This window comes from Martes martes (assembly GCF_963455335.1).
Source record: "Martes martes genome assembly, chromosome: 6".
NCBI classification, from domain to species: domain Eukaryota; kingdom Metazoa; phylum Chordata; class Mammalia; order Carnivora; family Mustelidae; genus Martes; species Martes martes.
In genome coordinates, this window is record NC_137893.1 from 91,381,696 (window position 1) to 91,397,794 (window position 16,099).

At 43.6% G+C, this 16,099-nt stretch overlaps 1 protein-coding gene across 4 annotated transcripts in view; it reads left to right on the top strand.

The window, feature by feature from the left end:
- The window catches only part of RUNX2 (RUNX family transcription factor 2), a gene marked incomplete at both ends in the record, with an annotated part of 205,001 nt that overhangs the window by 145,229 nt on the left and 43,673 nt on the right, over positions 1-16,099 (top strand). For 2 of the 4 annotated variants that reach the window (XM_080805739.1, XM_080805740.1), the window contains one exon: positions 7,886-8,059. The exons of the other annotated variants lie outside the window; for them this stretch is intronic. In XM_080805739.1, the coding sequence (XP_080661865.1) occupies positions 7,886-8,059 (174 nt within the window). The remainder of the gene's footprint in view (positions 1-7,885; positions 8,060-16,099) is intronic. 4 annotated transcript variants of the gene reach the window in all.

A 16,099-nucleotide genomic window follows, 5' to 3' on the forward strand; every position in this document is an offset into this window, starting at 1 on the left:
TCTGAGGCCCCCATACACATGTCCTGTCGCATGGCCGCTCACTCCTAGTGGCTCAGAGGGGCTAGAGGCTTCTGAAGCATGAAGGCAATTTCTTAGTTCGCTTTACTGTTCCAGTCCAGAAATAGTTTTTGACCTGAACCAGACAGCATACTCTTAGCAAAAAGATGACTCAGCAGCCTTTCCCAGCAAAGATTATAGACTCATCAATTTTACTGTGGGAAATGTTTCCCAATGACTAGCTCTTTTTTTTTCTTCCCCCTCTCCTTTCTTTTACTGGATAAAAGGAGAGGTAATTTTAAATTTACCAGTGTTCTTATTTATTAATTCAGTAAGCATTTGTTGTGGGCCTTCTTTGTACCCAGGCCCCAAGTTAGGTGCTAGACATGAGACATGACACCCATCCTCAAGGGGTCCCTAGTCAAGTCCAGAAGACTCCAAGATAATAGGGTTTGAAATTTCGTATAAATATTTTATATCAATTCAGAGCCAGTTAATGCTTACTGAATGCCTACTACACTTAAGTATAACCACATGTAGTAGACAAAAAACAGTCGTAGCTGTTTTCGGCTTGCTGACGTGGAAACCAGAGGGATCATGGAGGCCCTAGAGACAGAAAAGACCAGAACAGTGTGATGGCCAAATGGAGGTGATGGGGAGAGGGTATTCTGAGCTGGGGGAGACAGTTTGGGGAAAGGAACTGCGGCTCTTTGAAGAGCCATGGGTAGTCCAGTGTGAGTAGAGCTTAGGTGGGGAGGAGTACAGTTGTAGCCATTGGAAATGAGAGTGGCCACGTGTGTTCAGAACCTATTTTCCAAGTCTTTCCAAGTCTTTACTTTCCCTGCCGGGCTCAGAGAGCTCTGTTTAATTCAATAGACACTGTTAGACAGTTGAGAGGTTTTGAGCAGGTGAATCATGTTAGGATGTAGGGACTGAAAAGACGTTAGAAATTTTGGAAATTTTCGGCAGGCCTAGAGATTTCCATTAAATCTCTTCCCAAGGTCGGCCATACAACTCGTGGGTGTCCTTTTGTTTACTCCAGCCTGCTTATCTGGTGGATTAGCTACAAGTGAGAGGCCAGGAGTGGTTCTGGTGGGACTGGAAAGTGGGGGCCCCTTCTTGCAGAAACTAGGAATGGCCTTACCCAGATGCTGGGGTCCAGGAAAAGGAGGTGGCAACGGTATACCTGGGCTGGATTTTGAGCCTCGGAGACTAGAAAGTGGTGATATTAACAGAAATAAGGAAATTCGAGGAGAAGCCGGTTGGAACTGTTTGTACTGGGGGCAGGGGTGTGTCAGGGAGAGGCAGAGGGCTTAATGAGACATTACAAGTGTCATAGGAGTATAGGCCTTTGCTTTTTAGACTTTCACAAACCACCAGTGAAATGTAGTCATCTGAATGTAAATAGAGAGGAGTTTCACTTTTCTTAGTAGTATTTCCATTTTCACATGTGCATAGGAATGCAGAAAATCAGGGTTTTCCATCTGGAGCCTCGATGGTTACAAAGTATTTGGATCCCAACTTCGCACAGCTCCCCTAAGAACTCCCTTGAGTCTGTGTAACCTCGACCCTGTCACGTTGCTTTTGCTGGAAACCATGTAATCCAAGTTCACTGAGATGAACTAAGGCTCCTCCTTAGGAGTAGAATTCCAAGTAATTTCATTTGGAATAGAACTAGGATTTGAAAATTCGTCACCCTGTTCCTGCACCCCTCCCTGCACACTCTCCTTCACGGGTCACTTTCAGGGTAGAGAGATTGGAACCATGGCTTTGTTTTTGTTGGTTTTCCAGACCTGCTGTGGAGTCCCAGCTCTGTTGCTCTCTTGCTGTTTTACTCCAAGGATAATGGTCAGAACATCTGAAGTGGGCATCTCCTGGGGTTTGAGCCCTCGAGTACAAGACCAGGTCTCCTCCTCTCACACACTTGCTGACAGCAAAATTAGCTAATACCTCCCGGGTCGCCCCGTCCTCAGGGGGGAGCCTGAATGCCTGGCAGAGGAGGCTCTTGGCCTGCCAAAGGACTGTTTCGTTAGGGGATACAGAGATCTGTCTTAAAAGGGCAGGTTCCCATCCAGATTGCAGAGTTGAAGAGAACTAAAGTGCGGTTGAGAAACTAGAGGCATCAAACTATTTGAAGAAGAGTGTGCTTCTGTTGAGATTGTTATCACCTACGTGTTCCACACTATCTTCTCTCACAAGATCTTTATTATCATGTTTCTGTCATTTGTCCTCCAGCTAGCTTTCCTCCTTTCTTCTTGGCTTATCAAAATCCTACTCGACCTTCTAGGACATAATGATCTCATCAGTGAGAGCTTCCTCTTTCCTTTTAGTCAATACCATTGGCTCTCCTGTTCTTCCAAGAACCGTTTATTGGTTTTCTTTTTTTAAAGTTTTTCTTTAATTATGAAAAATTTCAAACATATTAAAAGAGAGTATATTTAATAAAATCCCATATACCCATAACCTTATTTTATAACTAATAACGTTTTTCCATATTTGCTTCATCTGATATTCTGCTGAAAGGTTTTAAAGCAAACACCAGTCATCAAGACACTTACCCCCTGTATATATTGGTTAGCTCTTCTAAAAAATAAGGGTATATTCTTATGTAGTCACAAAAAGCACCACTTCCTTAATATTTTAAAGTAGTCTGTACTCATATTTCCTCAATGGATCCCCAAACCTAAGCATTTTAGTGATTGCCCTCATCACAACCTTCTTGAGTTATACTTAATGGCTTGTCTTTCTTCCCTAGTAAACAGTGAACTGCTGGAGGAGAAGGACATTATCTTTTTTTTTATTTTTAAATTTTTTATTAACATATAATGTGTTATTAGCCCCAGGGGTACAAGTCTGTGAATCATCAGGCACACACATTTCACAGCACTCACCATAGCACATACCCTCCCCAAGTCCATAACCCAACCACCCTCTCCTAGCCCCCTCCCCCTGGCAACCCTCAGTTTGTTTTGTGAGATTAAGAGTCTCTTATGGTTTGTCTCGAGAAGGACATTATCTTGAAGAAGTCTCTCTCCTCCTCCTTGCAGTGCCTGGGGAGACTCGCACATGGGCAGATGCCGCACACGCACATGTGGGCTGGACTAACCGATCCAGATGTAGATGTGGTCCTGTTTCCTGACTGAGGGTCCCTTGCACATCTGCCTTTCTGCCTTCTTTCTCTCTTTCTTTCTTTCTTTCTTAAGATTTTATTTATTTATTTGACAGAGAGATAGAGAACACAAGTAGGGGAGCAGCAGGCAGAAGGAGAGGGAAAAGCAGGCTCCCCGCTGAGCAGGAAGCCCGATGTGGGGCTTGATCCCAGCACCCTGGGATCATCACCTGAGCTGAAGGCAGCAGTTTAACTGACTGAGCCACCCAGGTGCCCCTCGACTTATTTCTTTTATGGTATTATCATGATACCCAGAATGAAAGTAGATATCCAATAAGAGAAGTTAAAACTTAAAATCGACTTAGAATACCAGTGTAAAAAGGCGAGATGCCCAACATCATGCATGCCCTAGTGATCCATGAAATGACCCGCCTGCGCCCTGCAAGAGCGGGCCTGGTGTGACGTGGTGCCTTGTTGAGGTGGCCTTGTGTTTGAAAGGTGCAGTCTTTTGGAGGCACTTTTGGGTGTCCTTCAGGAGTCCGTCTTTCCTTTTGGGGGGAAGATAGCCGATCAGCTGTGAGTACAGGGCATAAAGTATGATGGTCTGCCTGGGGGCCCTCGCAGATTTCTAGTTCTCAGTTGACTTTTATAAAAATGGGCAAAATGAGTCCCATCCCAGAGGCAAGTTTGTTTTCGTAGTTCATACAGCACAGTTTCCAGGTCTTCACGTACCCCTTTCAGATGTGTGATCTTTTAAGCAGCAATCCTAATGGCAGTATTCCCAACTGGCCTTTGTGAGTGTGGGCCCCTTTCACTACCAGGGGTCGGGGGAGGGAGGAGGGAGGAGACAATCAGTGGCACTCTTGCTTAGGGACCTAACTATTCCTCAAGCGTCTTTGCTCTAAGGATGTGTGAATGCTGTGACCTTTGGATCATGAGTTCTTCTCCTGCCCCTGAGTTTATTGCAACAAAAGTCATATTCAGCCAAATACACTCGACTTTTTGAAAGAAATTGTTTCTGAAAATTACTTTTTTTTTTTTTTTTGCCATTTTAAATTCACTTTTGACCATGATATCTCCCGGTGCTGCAGTGTTATACTCTGAAATAAGCTGGTTGGCAGTGGGAGGGAAAAGAGCCTGGGACCAGCAACCAGAAACTTTGAGTTCTAGTCCTGCCACCAACTGTGTGATTTCGGGCAAGTCACTTCTCCTCTCAGGGATTCAGGGTCCTTATTCATAAAAGAAGTACAGTGGTCCGAAGTGCAGTATAAATGATTTCTATTGTCCTTTTCAGTGCTCTGATTCTAAATGACTTGCGACAGTGCTGAAGAGTTATAGTGAGGGCTTCTTCAGAAAGCAAGCGAGCAATTAAGCATTTGCTTAAGTGAGTGTCCTTCAGGGAAATTACGTTTTACAAAGCTCGCTGGAGGATTTTCTTACCCAGCTGGGGTGGAAGAACCACTGCGCAAGGGAGAAAGTTTCCCATTCTTTATACCTTCCTCCTGTTTGGAAGATGCCCTCTTTGGCCCTTTGGCTGTCGTTCAGTTCTCCCTGTACCGCGGCAGAGTCCCCTGTCTTTGATTTAATTCAGTGTGCCCTAGTCTTCCCTGCTCTCGATTTCTTAAGGGACTCCTTGAGTGTGGAGGATTGGAGGGCGTCTTCTTCCAGCCCGTCATTCACGTGCTAGCCCTGATGTGGTTTAGCGGTAGCGGTGTTTGTCATGGTTGAAAGATGAAGAGCCTGTTCGGCTTTTGTTCTTCCTTGTGCTGTAAGAATTTTGTTGTGGTTGTGGTGGTGGCTCTGAAGGGGCAGACATCTACAAGAAGAAATGCATACTTTTGTTTGGTGTATGCAGCCACAGAACGGTATCTCCTGGATTATGCCAGCTGTCTGGAGATACTCGGTAGCTTGCATTTGAAGGTAATTTCCATAAGGTCATTGAAGCTTTTAAAATTTCACCTGCTTTTCCATTTTTCGCACTTCTCAGTGCTGCTTCAGGTCCTTTAACCTCACTTACAGCCTCTTCTGGCTTCCCTGAAGCCCTGGGCTCAGAGGAAATAAGAAGTGGACTCACCCATCCACACGCCGAGCTCATATCTCATATGGTCTCCAAGAAAACCCAGGGAAAAGGCTATAGAGAGCAGAGGCGAGACTTTCTGAAGTTTTCTTGTGACCCGTAGCCCACATAAAGTCCCAGTGTTTAAAGGAACCATGCAAGATCTTGTAGCCCTCTCCTTAACCCTCAGGGAATCTGCCATTCCAAAAGTATGGCCCTATTAAAAAAAATAACTTCCAGGGACAATTCCATAAGCTCTCTTGTTAACGTTTATAGCTGTAGCAGTACCACACCAATACGTGTGTGTGTGTGTGTGTGTGTGTGTGTGTGTGTGTGTAACAGAATCCATGGATCTAACTGTGAGAAGTACTATATAACTCCTTAATTGTGAAACTGGTTAAATTGAGGAAGACGCACTGATGGGAGTTTGTGGAGGGCAATGGGTGAGCTATTAGCTTTGTCACGGAATCCTCACTGCTGCTTCAGCTTGTACTGAAATACCGGCCTTGGCACCACACTGGGCTTAGTTCTTAGGTGGGTCTGTGTGTCGGTGGGGGAGATTGTCTTCCATGGCAGCCATGAAAGGGAGGGAAGATAAAGCAAGAACACCAGCATTGATGGTGCCTCGTGATGAGTGGGAAGCTCGGTCAGATAGGACAGGAACCGTATACCATCCAGGCTGGGCTGGCCAATGGCTGAAGATCACAGGCTAGTTGTTTGACCTCCACAGGCCGTAGTGACTTTGTCTGTGGGTACCTTGCTCACTGCGCTCTGGGGGCTGTTTGGGGTAATCTCTAAAGGCCCCGTAGAGTTCTAAAATCTATTCATAATCTGGATAAGGAGTCCTAAACAACAGGGAAAACAGCATAAAAAACAATGACTTTCCCTGATCACTTTTTCTCCTGGTCTCCGTCCCTCGTTCCAGCAGATGCCCCAAACTGACGCTGGCAGGAAATAGGGTGGTGGGTGCATTTCAGTTAATGGGACTATTTGGAACATGTTTGGCTGCAGAGACAGCTACACTCATATTACCAAGCCTTGGCTTCCTGTCTGTTTTCTTTGGGCTGGGTAGGCAATGAAAAAGGAGATAGGAAAATACATTTTGGGGCAAATAAAATAAGGAATTTGTCTTATGAAGACAGCTTATAGCTGGGAAATTCTCGTGTTCACCTTAACCCTCTCCTCATAGATTCCTCTTGTCCTCTGTCAAGAGGAAGATGAGGTATTCCTGTTGCCCTCATTCTTGAAGCCTCTTAATAATCCTCCTTCTGGGTTTTTTTTTTTTATGATAATAATCCTGATTCCCTCAGTTTTTCTTCAAAGAGCAGATTCTGATTCCAGTCATTATCTTAATGGCTCTCCCCCCCCTTTTTCCTTTTTTTTTAGAGAGAGAGAGAGAGAGAGAAGGAGCATGAGTGAGAGGTGGGGGAGGGGTAGAGGGAGGGGGAAAGAGGGAGTCTCGAGTAGGCTCCCTGCCCAGCACAGAGCCCAATGTGGGGCTCCATCTCATGACCCTGAGATCATGACCTGAGCCAAAGTCAAGAGTCAGAGGCTTCACTCACTGGACCACCCAGCCGCCCCTTAATGGCTCTTCTTTGAATCAGCTCCAGTTTCAGTTACAGTATATTGGGGTAACATATTAGGGCCTCCTTCTGGCACAGAATATGGAAGAAGGAATCTATAGTGTATTTCCATTCACGTATGAGGCGTTTTCGTGCTCGCCCACCACTGGGCCACTCCACAGATGTGCACTGAACTTATGTAGCACCAAGATTCTGAGGTTTTCTGTTATAGTTGCACCAAGACTTGCTGAGAAGGAGTTCATGATTTTCAAGAAGCCTTAGAACCTTAGTTATATTAATTTGCATATTTCTTTAATATCTAGAATTCCCTTAGATTTTAGACTTGAACAAACTAGAAGAGAGACAAAGCTTTTTTTTTTTTTTTTTTAAATGATGGCTTTTCACATTCACATGGTAACCCAAAGGGTATTTTTCAGTTTCTTATACAGAATCATAGTACTAGATTTGAAGTCAAAAAGCATTCTGTGATTTAGCATAGTTTATCATATGCTTTAGATTTTGAGGTCTCACAAAATATCCAGATTCCCCTTGTGAATTTGAGTTTCCTTGCCTCTACTTCCATTTGATACTCTTAAAGGGATTCTAGGTTTGAGTTTTAATTTTTCAGAGAAGAGTCATGGTGAGGTATAGTTGTAACATAAAAAAAGAGGAGTCGCATATGGTCATCTTGGAAATTGCCCTTTGACAAATGTGTTTGTCTTTGTTTCTGCCCCAGTTTTGGGAGAGGATGTGCGACACGCACAGACTCTCTGAACTACAGGGAAGTTCCTTCATGAAACAAACAAACACACCCCAGTACACAACCACCTTCCCCACCGTCACCAAGAGGGTCAGGGGAGGCATGCAGAGAGTCTCTTCTGAGTTCCAGCGTCCTGCCCTCGCTGCTGACGCTCGACTCCAAGTCACCCTCTGGGACCCTCGGCTCTCCATTTGTAGACCAGGTGTAGGAACGCTTGCCACCAGATGATGCTTATAAAGCCTCTTGAAATGGAAGGCATTATAGAGACATTTCATTGTAGATATCAGTATTGACGATCCCTTGGCTTATAAACCCCCAGTATGTATGTTCACATATCTATTTAGTATGGTCGATTGTTCAGCTAATTAATATGCTTTTATTTTATGATTTGCTGTTTCCAGGGCACAGACAGAAGCTTGATGACTCTAAACCTAGTTTGTTCTCTGACCGCCTCAGTGATTTAGGGCGCATTCCTCATCCCAGTATGAGAGTAGGTGTCCCGCCTCAGAACCCACGGCCCTCCCTGAACTCTGCACCAAGTCCTTTTAATCCACAAGGACAGAGTCAGATTACAGGTAAGACAGACTCCTAGGTTTCACCGGCACACGCTCCGGCAGGCTGGGGGTGAGGGGCTACCACACGAGACGTCCTCACGGCAATACTCCTGGGCTGTGAAATGGCTTTATTATGAACGAATCAAGACATGAAGATCTTATGGGCCCCCCCTTTTTAAAAAATTTATTTATAAAACACAAATTCCGGTATGCAGTAACTTTGGGATAAACTTTGGGGGAAGTTGCTGATAATGCTGTGCCCTGGGGCACAGTCATTCTGCACACTGGTGGGTGGTAATAACTACGCTCTCTGGGAGAATGTTTGTTACAAGTTTCTGGACCATGCCCTGGGGGCGCAGGGGAGAGCATCACACCCTCGCTATTAGAAAATTAGTGTTACCATCTCAGATTTGGGCTTAAATTTCTTATATGTATAACTGTTTCATTAAGTATGTTTGAAGATTGCCCCTGGCTAACAGGAAGCCTTAATTGGTGGGTATAAGGCAAGGTCAATGAGCAGCTCATCAGACAGACAGAGAGTTTGCTGCTGATTCACATTTAGCTCTGGGTCCTAATGTGACATTTGTCTTGATACTACATTCTAGTGAGCTGCTTACTACCTTTCTTAAAAATTAACGCCAGTGTTGCATTACAGACTAATCATTCGCATTTGGTGCACTGAGACTCCCAACTCTCTCTCTCTCTTTATTTTTCTGTCCCACTCATGCAAAAGCAGATCCTGTGTTTAGCACAGTTGCTTTTAGGTCGTGGTGGCAGAGGAGCATGTCAGTCATCATAGATCCTTAATTTGCCCATCACAAGTATTGAGAGCTGATGTCACCTGGTCATGTCATCTAGTTTCTCTTGTTGGCAGGGGTAGACTAGAATGGAGGGAAAATAACTCAAAATGTACAGTAAACTTTTTTTTTTTTTTAAGATTTTATTTATTTGACAGAGAGAAATCAGAGCTAGGCAGAGAGGCAGACAGAGAGAGGGGGAAGCAGGCTCCTGCTGAGCAGAGAGCCCGATGCGGGGCTCCATCCCAGGACCCTGAGATCATGACCTGAGCTGAAGGCAGAGGCTTAAACCACTGAGCCACCCAGGCGCCCCTACAGTAAACTTTTAACATGGATCTATTCTAATGGTTAGGTTATAGTCGATAGTAGTTAGGTGCTGAGTGTCCTTAATGGTTTATAAACACAATTGTTTATAAATGGAATGAATTCCCTCTGTATCTCTCCTGATCATGTTAGGTATATGTCTTCTTGGGTGTTTACTTAGAGTAGGATTCTGTGGGTATATGTATATTAGTCTGAATATAAGGGTATGCCTGAATATATAGTTAAAAACAATGCAGAATTATAAAAATAAACACTAAAGAGAACCAGATCCCTGCATCAGGGAAGAACATTAGAACTCTGTGAAGAATAGCCATGTATTAGCCTAAATAAGTCTCTAAATGTGGATATGTAGGAATCAAAGGTTAGTGCCTTTACTAGACATGTGTCCTTGATAAAAATGCAGGGGTGAAATTCACACTCACTTGTGAATTTGAAGCTTGTAGCTATAGGTGCTACTGCATTTAAAGTAGTGGGCTTTAGATCTTTGATTATGGTCCATAAATAGCTCTCCTTTTGTCTTTATAGTAATCTTTAGACCATATGTGTGTATGGAAGCATTTGGATACATATATAAAAGTGTTTATATGTGATTTGTAAGGGACGCATGGTGGCTAATAAAATATATATGAGAGAAATACATGTTCTATGATTTGGCAATCCCTGGGTTCTTTAAATGTTTGATTCCTATATTCTCACCCTTAACTGCCAATTACGTTTTGCAAATGACAAACACTTTCAGAATGGCCTTTGAAAACCAGGTGTTGCTAGATCCACTTAAGAAGATGCTTTTCTTGAGGCTTTGACCCCAGACTTAAAGATGACATCATTACAAAAAGAACCAGAGGACATTTTAGAAAGTGAAGGTAGCTTAGATCTCACTAAGCAGAAGGCTGGTGAGCATGGTGAAGGGAAATCTGCCTTTTAGCAGCAGGTGTAAATGCAGAGTGATGCGCTGAGCAGGGGTACTGGAGAGAGCTGGGGCAGGTCAGCATTGTGATCATCTTCACAGACAGGGGTGCTCAGCGCTGCCTATCACCCTCCTCCCTGTGGGGACACTTGGGAAGGTCAAACTTCCTGTCTGCAGTTCTGCATTAAGTTCAGTAGCAGGGCAGAATTGGGGCTCTCGATTCCTGGTGCAGTATGTTTTTTCTAATACAAATCATGCTGCCACACTATCACCAGCAGTTACAAATAACATTTACTTATTCGCTGGATGTATTTCTAAAAATGAAAATATTGTATTTCTAGGCACTGATAGCTTTCTGGAATTAAGCCATTATTAGCTCTGCATTTGGGATGACAGCACCAGTATAATTGATTTCTAGATCAGTTGTCTTGTTTTTCTAACATTCACAAGGTATTGGGCCCAACAAATTTCTCCAGCCTTCCTGATTTGCACGTTGTCTCACACAAGCACGCATGCATGTGCACACACCACACCTACCCACTCCAGCCATGTGCACTTTGTTTCCATGCCCCTGTATTGTCAGTGACATAATACAAGGTTCTCCTGGTAATCAAGAGTGTGCACAGTTCTTCCATGACTTAGATGAGTAGGAGAACCAAGAACATCCATTGCAGCAGCAACTTCCAAGTGAGTTGAATTGATTTCATTTTTTTTTTCTCTCTGGGCTAATTTTCTTATTTATTTAGTAAGCATGAATTAGAACCTACCCCATGTAGGGAATTGGGTCTTAGATAATATGGGTTGGGACGGGGAGGGGGGAAGCAAATTGCTCTGTCCTTGAGTTCAAGTCTAACTGAAGATTTAGCCGTCCTTCCCAGCCCTTGCACAGCCACATCCTGTCCCCAGACAATAATGTTGTTGTTCCCAGAGGACACGTTGTCTTGTCTGTACCCCCTTCCTTAGGCTGTTCTACCTCTGGTAGAACCTGCTGGAAGGTGCCATCTGTCCTTCACTGTTAGCTTCTTTAGGGGAGTGCTGTCCTCTCTGTCTCTAGGCTGCCTATCCATCCTCTAAGCTTTAGCCGGGATTGCCTTATTTTACAGCTTCTGCATGTTTGTTTGTTTGTTTCTACCCTGCTAGATTGCACATTCTTTGAGGGATTTATTACAGGGACTTATATTGGTTTGTGCCTAGAATAGTGGTAGCATCTTGTAAAATGTTGAATGAATGAAAGTTTATTTTATTTTTTTAAAAAGATTTTATTTATTTGAGAGAGAAAGAATGAGAGAGAAAATATGAGTTGGAGGGAGGAGCAGAGGGAGAGGGAGAAGCAGATTCCTCACTGAGCAGGGAGCCTGACGTGGGCTCCATCCCAGGACCCTGGGATCAGAACCTGAGCTGAAGGCAGATGCTTAACTGACTGAGCCACCCAGGTGCCCCTGAATGAAAGTTTAGATGAGAAGCTATCCATTCAAGAAGGGCTGGGATGTCATGCCTTGTTGGAAGTAGCTATTTCTAATTTCCTGTTCCAGGGTGCCCTTGTTCGCTGGTGATGAACAATAATGGCAGAAATCACATTTCAGTATAATACTTACATAGTTAAACCATATGGTTTCATCCAGTGTAGTATCTACATAGTTGCATGATTAAATTTAAATTCTACTTACGAGCCTTACCTATAATGGATTTTGTAACTTCTTTGAAGGATGTCACCTCTGCATTTTAGTTCATGGAATCTTTTCGATAAAGATGTTTGTCACGTCTCATTGGCTTGGCCCCCTTGATAGCTCAAGCTCTTAGCTCAAGACTGTTGATGACGATTATGGTTGTATGGTCGCTACTGGTTCTCCCACTTGCCAACAGAAAAGGGGTGACGTGAAGTTAGAAGTCATAAACTGAGGAAGTGATAGGCATTTAGTGTTTCATATTCATGTTCTACAGTGTCTCTCGGAGTTCCTAGGGCTAAGGGTCCCAGCCGTGCAGTGGGCTGACTTCTTTCCTGTGCTGGTCTCATGGTGTCATTCTGTCACAGTCATGAATGGCTGATGTTCTTTCTGAGGGCCCAGGGCCTCCTATGGCTTTGCTGAGGAAGTTGCTTCCTTCCTCTGTACCTTTTTTTTTTTTTTTTAATCTTTCAGACATCTGATGCCTATCTCTGGGTGCTAGGAAACACCTAGTCTTGTCATAAATGTCTACTTCTTTGGATCAGAATGTTGTGATAGCAGGGGCATAGGTATATTCTGTTAGGAGATATTACTAAAGATAATCACTATTTTAAACTCAGTACTTTGTGGGTGGGTGAGCTACACCTGAAACAAACAATGAAAAACAGACTTAGGCCCATGGGTTTGGTGGATTGGGACATTTGTCTAACCTTTGGGTGGGCATTCTGCTTTTCTGTTATTCATTCATTCAAAAAATATTTGGGTGCTTACCATCTGCCAGGCATTAAGTGAGCTAGACAGAACCCAGTTTCTACTGACAAGGAGCTTACATTTTTGTGCTAGATATAGTCTGTAAATGGATAAATAAACATACGTACAAGATAATTCCAGATAATAACACCATGCATTGAGAAATGGAATAGGGTAATACATTAGAGAACAACTTAGGGAAGGAAGAAGGTACTTTTGATTAGAAAGTTGAGATGGGGTTCTTTGAAGAACTTGGAAGATCATGAGGAACAGTGTTTCAGGCAATGCAAAAGTCATGCAAAGGCTGACTGTGGTGGGCTCAGAGGGCAAGAAGGTCCGTGTAGGTGGACATGGGAAATGATCCAGAAAGGCAGGCAGGGAATGGATTAATTTAAAGACCCAGTAAGGAGCTTGGGTTTTGTTCTGATTGTAGCAGGGTGCTCTTGAAGGATGTGAAGCAAGAGAATAGCATTATCTAATTTATATGCTTTTTAAAAGTCAGTTTTTTTACTATGTGAAGAATGGATTGTAAGGGGCAATGGTAGAAACAGGGACATCATTTGGGAAGCTGCTGCTATAGCCCAGGAGAGAGTCTTCTTTCTTCAAGACTCAGATCTGAGGCCAGCATCTCTGTCAGGCTTCTTCCAGCCTGCCTACGCTGAGCCTCCCATACTCCTCGTCCCCTTTGTGACAATTTTCTGTTTACACATCTGTCTCTTCATCAGACTTTGAGCTTTTAAAGTTTAGCGCCATGTTTTTTTATTTACCTTTGTGTCCCCATTGTCTTACACAGTGTCTGTTACTTTGTGAGTTTGGTTTGGTGATGGATGAATGAATGGGTTATTGACTTCTTCAGGAAGTGTGACCCATTATTATCCTTGCCCTAGTACCTACTTGATTGAATTATTATGAGCAGTCCTTTACTGAGTGCACATTGTGTGTTTGGCATTGCTGTAATGAAGTCAGTCCGTATGTTCCTTACCACAGCTCTGGTGAGGTAGGTGGCATTATTATACAAAGCAGAGGGTCTGAGAGGCCAGACGCCTTAGATACCTTGCCCAAGGTCCCACGTACCACTAGGCGGTGGTGAATGCAGGAACAGAAGCTGGATGTGCATTGTCTCAGGGCACCTTAACCATGCTCCTTAACTACTGTGCACTCTTGGGAGGCCAAAGCATGCCTCTGTCATGGCCGTTTCCCCCCATTTCTCTACTTACCAACTTTCATTTATGCCACTCTTCTCCACTGGTGAACTAGTCTTGCATGAAGTTCTTCTTAAAGCTTTAAAATGATTCTGTAAAGGACATATCTTCCATGTGGAAGAAATTGATTCTTCAAGACATGACTCACTGAAAGCTTCTTCAGCCATTATAGTTGACTGTGAGCTCCACATTTTTAGTCAGCGGTCTCCCTCAGCCCTACCAAGTCGGCCATATTGCTGACAGTCTAAGTGATATGTGTCTTAAGGGACTAATTGCTTTTTCTACTCCCCACTGGGTATTATTTAGAGTCCTCAGAGAATGATATTTTCCTAAAAGAGATGCATGAGGAATATCTGAATTATGCTTTAAAGTGCAATAAAATTATTTTTAATGATTAAATTACAGTTATGTGAGTATGTATTCAAGGTAACACTTTTAGGAATATCTCAAAAAGCAACTTGACCAGGCATCATGTAGAAGAATCATCTTCTCATCAATTATGGTGACTGAAGTGCAATAGTGTCCACCCACCTTCGGTCTGATTCCCTATTCCCTTGGCCAACAACACGCCTTTAAATGTGAGGAGGATCTCAGCCAACTGGGCCCGCTGAGCTTGGGCCATGTTTGTTTGGCTGTCCTAGGCCTGAGTCCACTGTGCTCACACTGCAACACTGACTAGCAAAATCCTTTCCTTTTAATGTGAAACAAGGTGGGATCTGGTGTGGGCATGGGGCCGGGGGGCGGCCGGTGGTGGCTGTGAGTGTGAGGGAAAGCGAGGCTTGAGAGAGGCCCAGTGACCATTACCAGGAAGAGTGACCACAGGTGCATCACTGTGGGAGGGTGGTGGGCTGTAGAGGGTGGGCAAGGTAAGTGAGGTCTCATGCTTTATGATCACCAGAGTCTTACTCACCTGTAGGCATCTCACGTCTGAGGAACAGAAATCACCACGTTCAAAGACAGGCTGTTGATAGTACTGTTCTTTTACTTTTGTGGTGCCGTTGTTTAATTTCTGAAGTTATCAGAAAGTTCTGTCCCATCTTCTTCCTGTGAGAGAGTTTGGGCAGGATAGCTGAGTCAATGTGCTGCTGCTGTGCACATCTGTGAGCTGGAAATCTCTTCAGAGGAGGTCACCAGTTACAGTCCTTATGAGAAAATAGTACAAATGATGTGTAATTGCCCATCCATTTAGCTCTGGCAGCTGCCTTATGAAGAAGAGCAGAATTCGGGTTCAGCCTGTGCTGCCTTTGAAGACTAAGGCTCAGGAAGACCCCATGGAAGGCTGGTGGTCAGTATGTCATGCTGTTGTTAGCTTGTGAGCAGTGTCCTTAGATCAGCTTCATGAAGGGCTCTGGACTTGTCAGTAGGAATTCCCTTATTAACTGAAGATGCTTGGGCTTTATTATGCCTTTAGAAAAATGGAGAGGGGCAGTGTTCCAAGAAAAATTAATTTCTTGAGTTCCAAAAACTTGCCTTTGTAATTTCCTCCTATGTGGACTAGAAGATGCATAGTTAATATCTAATTGTGATAAGAAGAATCCATCTACATAATGCCTCGCTTTATCCTTCCCCAAGACTGCTCTGCTTCTAGCCTGTCTTTGGGTTTCTGCCCAGAGGAAGTCTGGATTTCTTTCTTTCATTCTTTTCCAAAGCATTATCTTTCTCTGTTTGGTTTTATATCTGGTTTTAGTCTTTACCTACACACATATATGTGCATATGTAATACAGACATACAGAGACATGTACATATGTATGTGTGTACACAGACATACACATGTCTTTCCTCTTCGTTAGTTGCCTGGGGACCTTTCTTGGCCCTTTTTACCTTTTGCAATGGACTGTAGGCAAAATCATCAGAATAGGAATCTAGCTTTGAATGGCATATTCGTCCTACAGGGCCAGTCCAGGAGAGGGGCATGTCAGGCGTGCAATTTGATGTAGTGGATACTCTGATGGTGGATTTGATGTTTAATCATTGATGGGCACCCAGGACTTCACATTGAGAATGGGTGTATATTGTACTGTGCAGTATTAAAGTAACAACAGCATCTTACAAATATTATCAGTTGAGAAAGTGTTTTGATTTCATTTCTTCATATTAATATGTGCAGAAATACTCCAGGAATAAAATTGTATGTCCCTTCTCCCATGTAAGACCTTCAGATATTTTTCTAGGGCTTTGTTTATTTGGATAAAGACTTGCTTTTTGACTGTTTAAAAAATGTTAGTGATAGCAGTATTTGAAAGACAAATATCACTGAAGAGTCCATATTGTGAAGCCTGTTTAGGGAAGAAGAAAACAGGTACCAGGAGATTTTGGAAACTCTCAGAGCTAAAGTTAGTGTCCCAGGAAGGTGAAATCTGACAAGGCGGTTTTAGGTCGGGAGGAGGTGAGGGGAGAGGGGAGAGGGTTAAGAAGA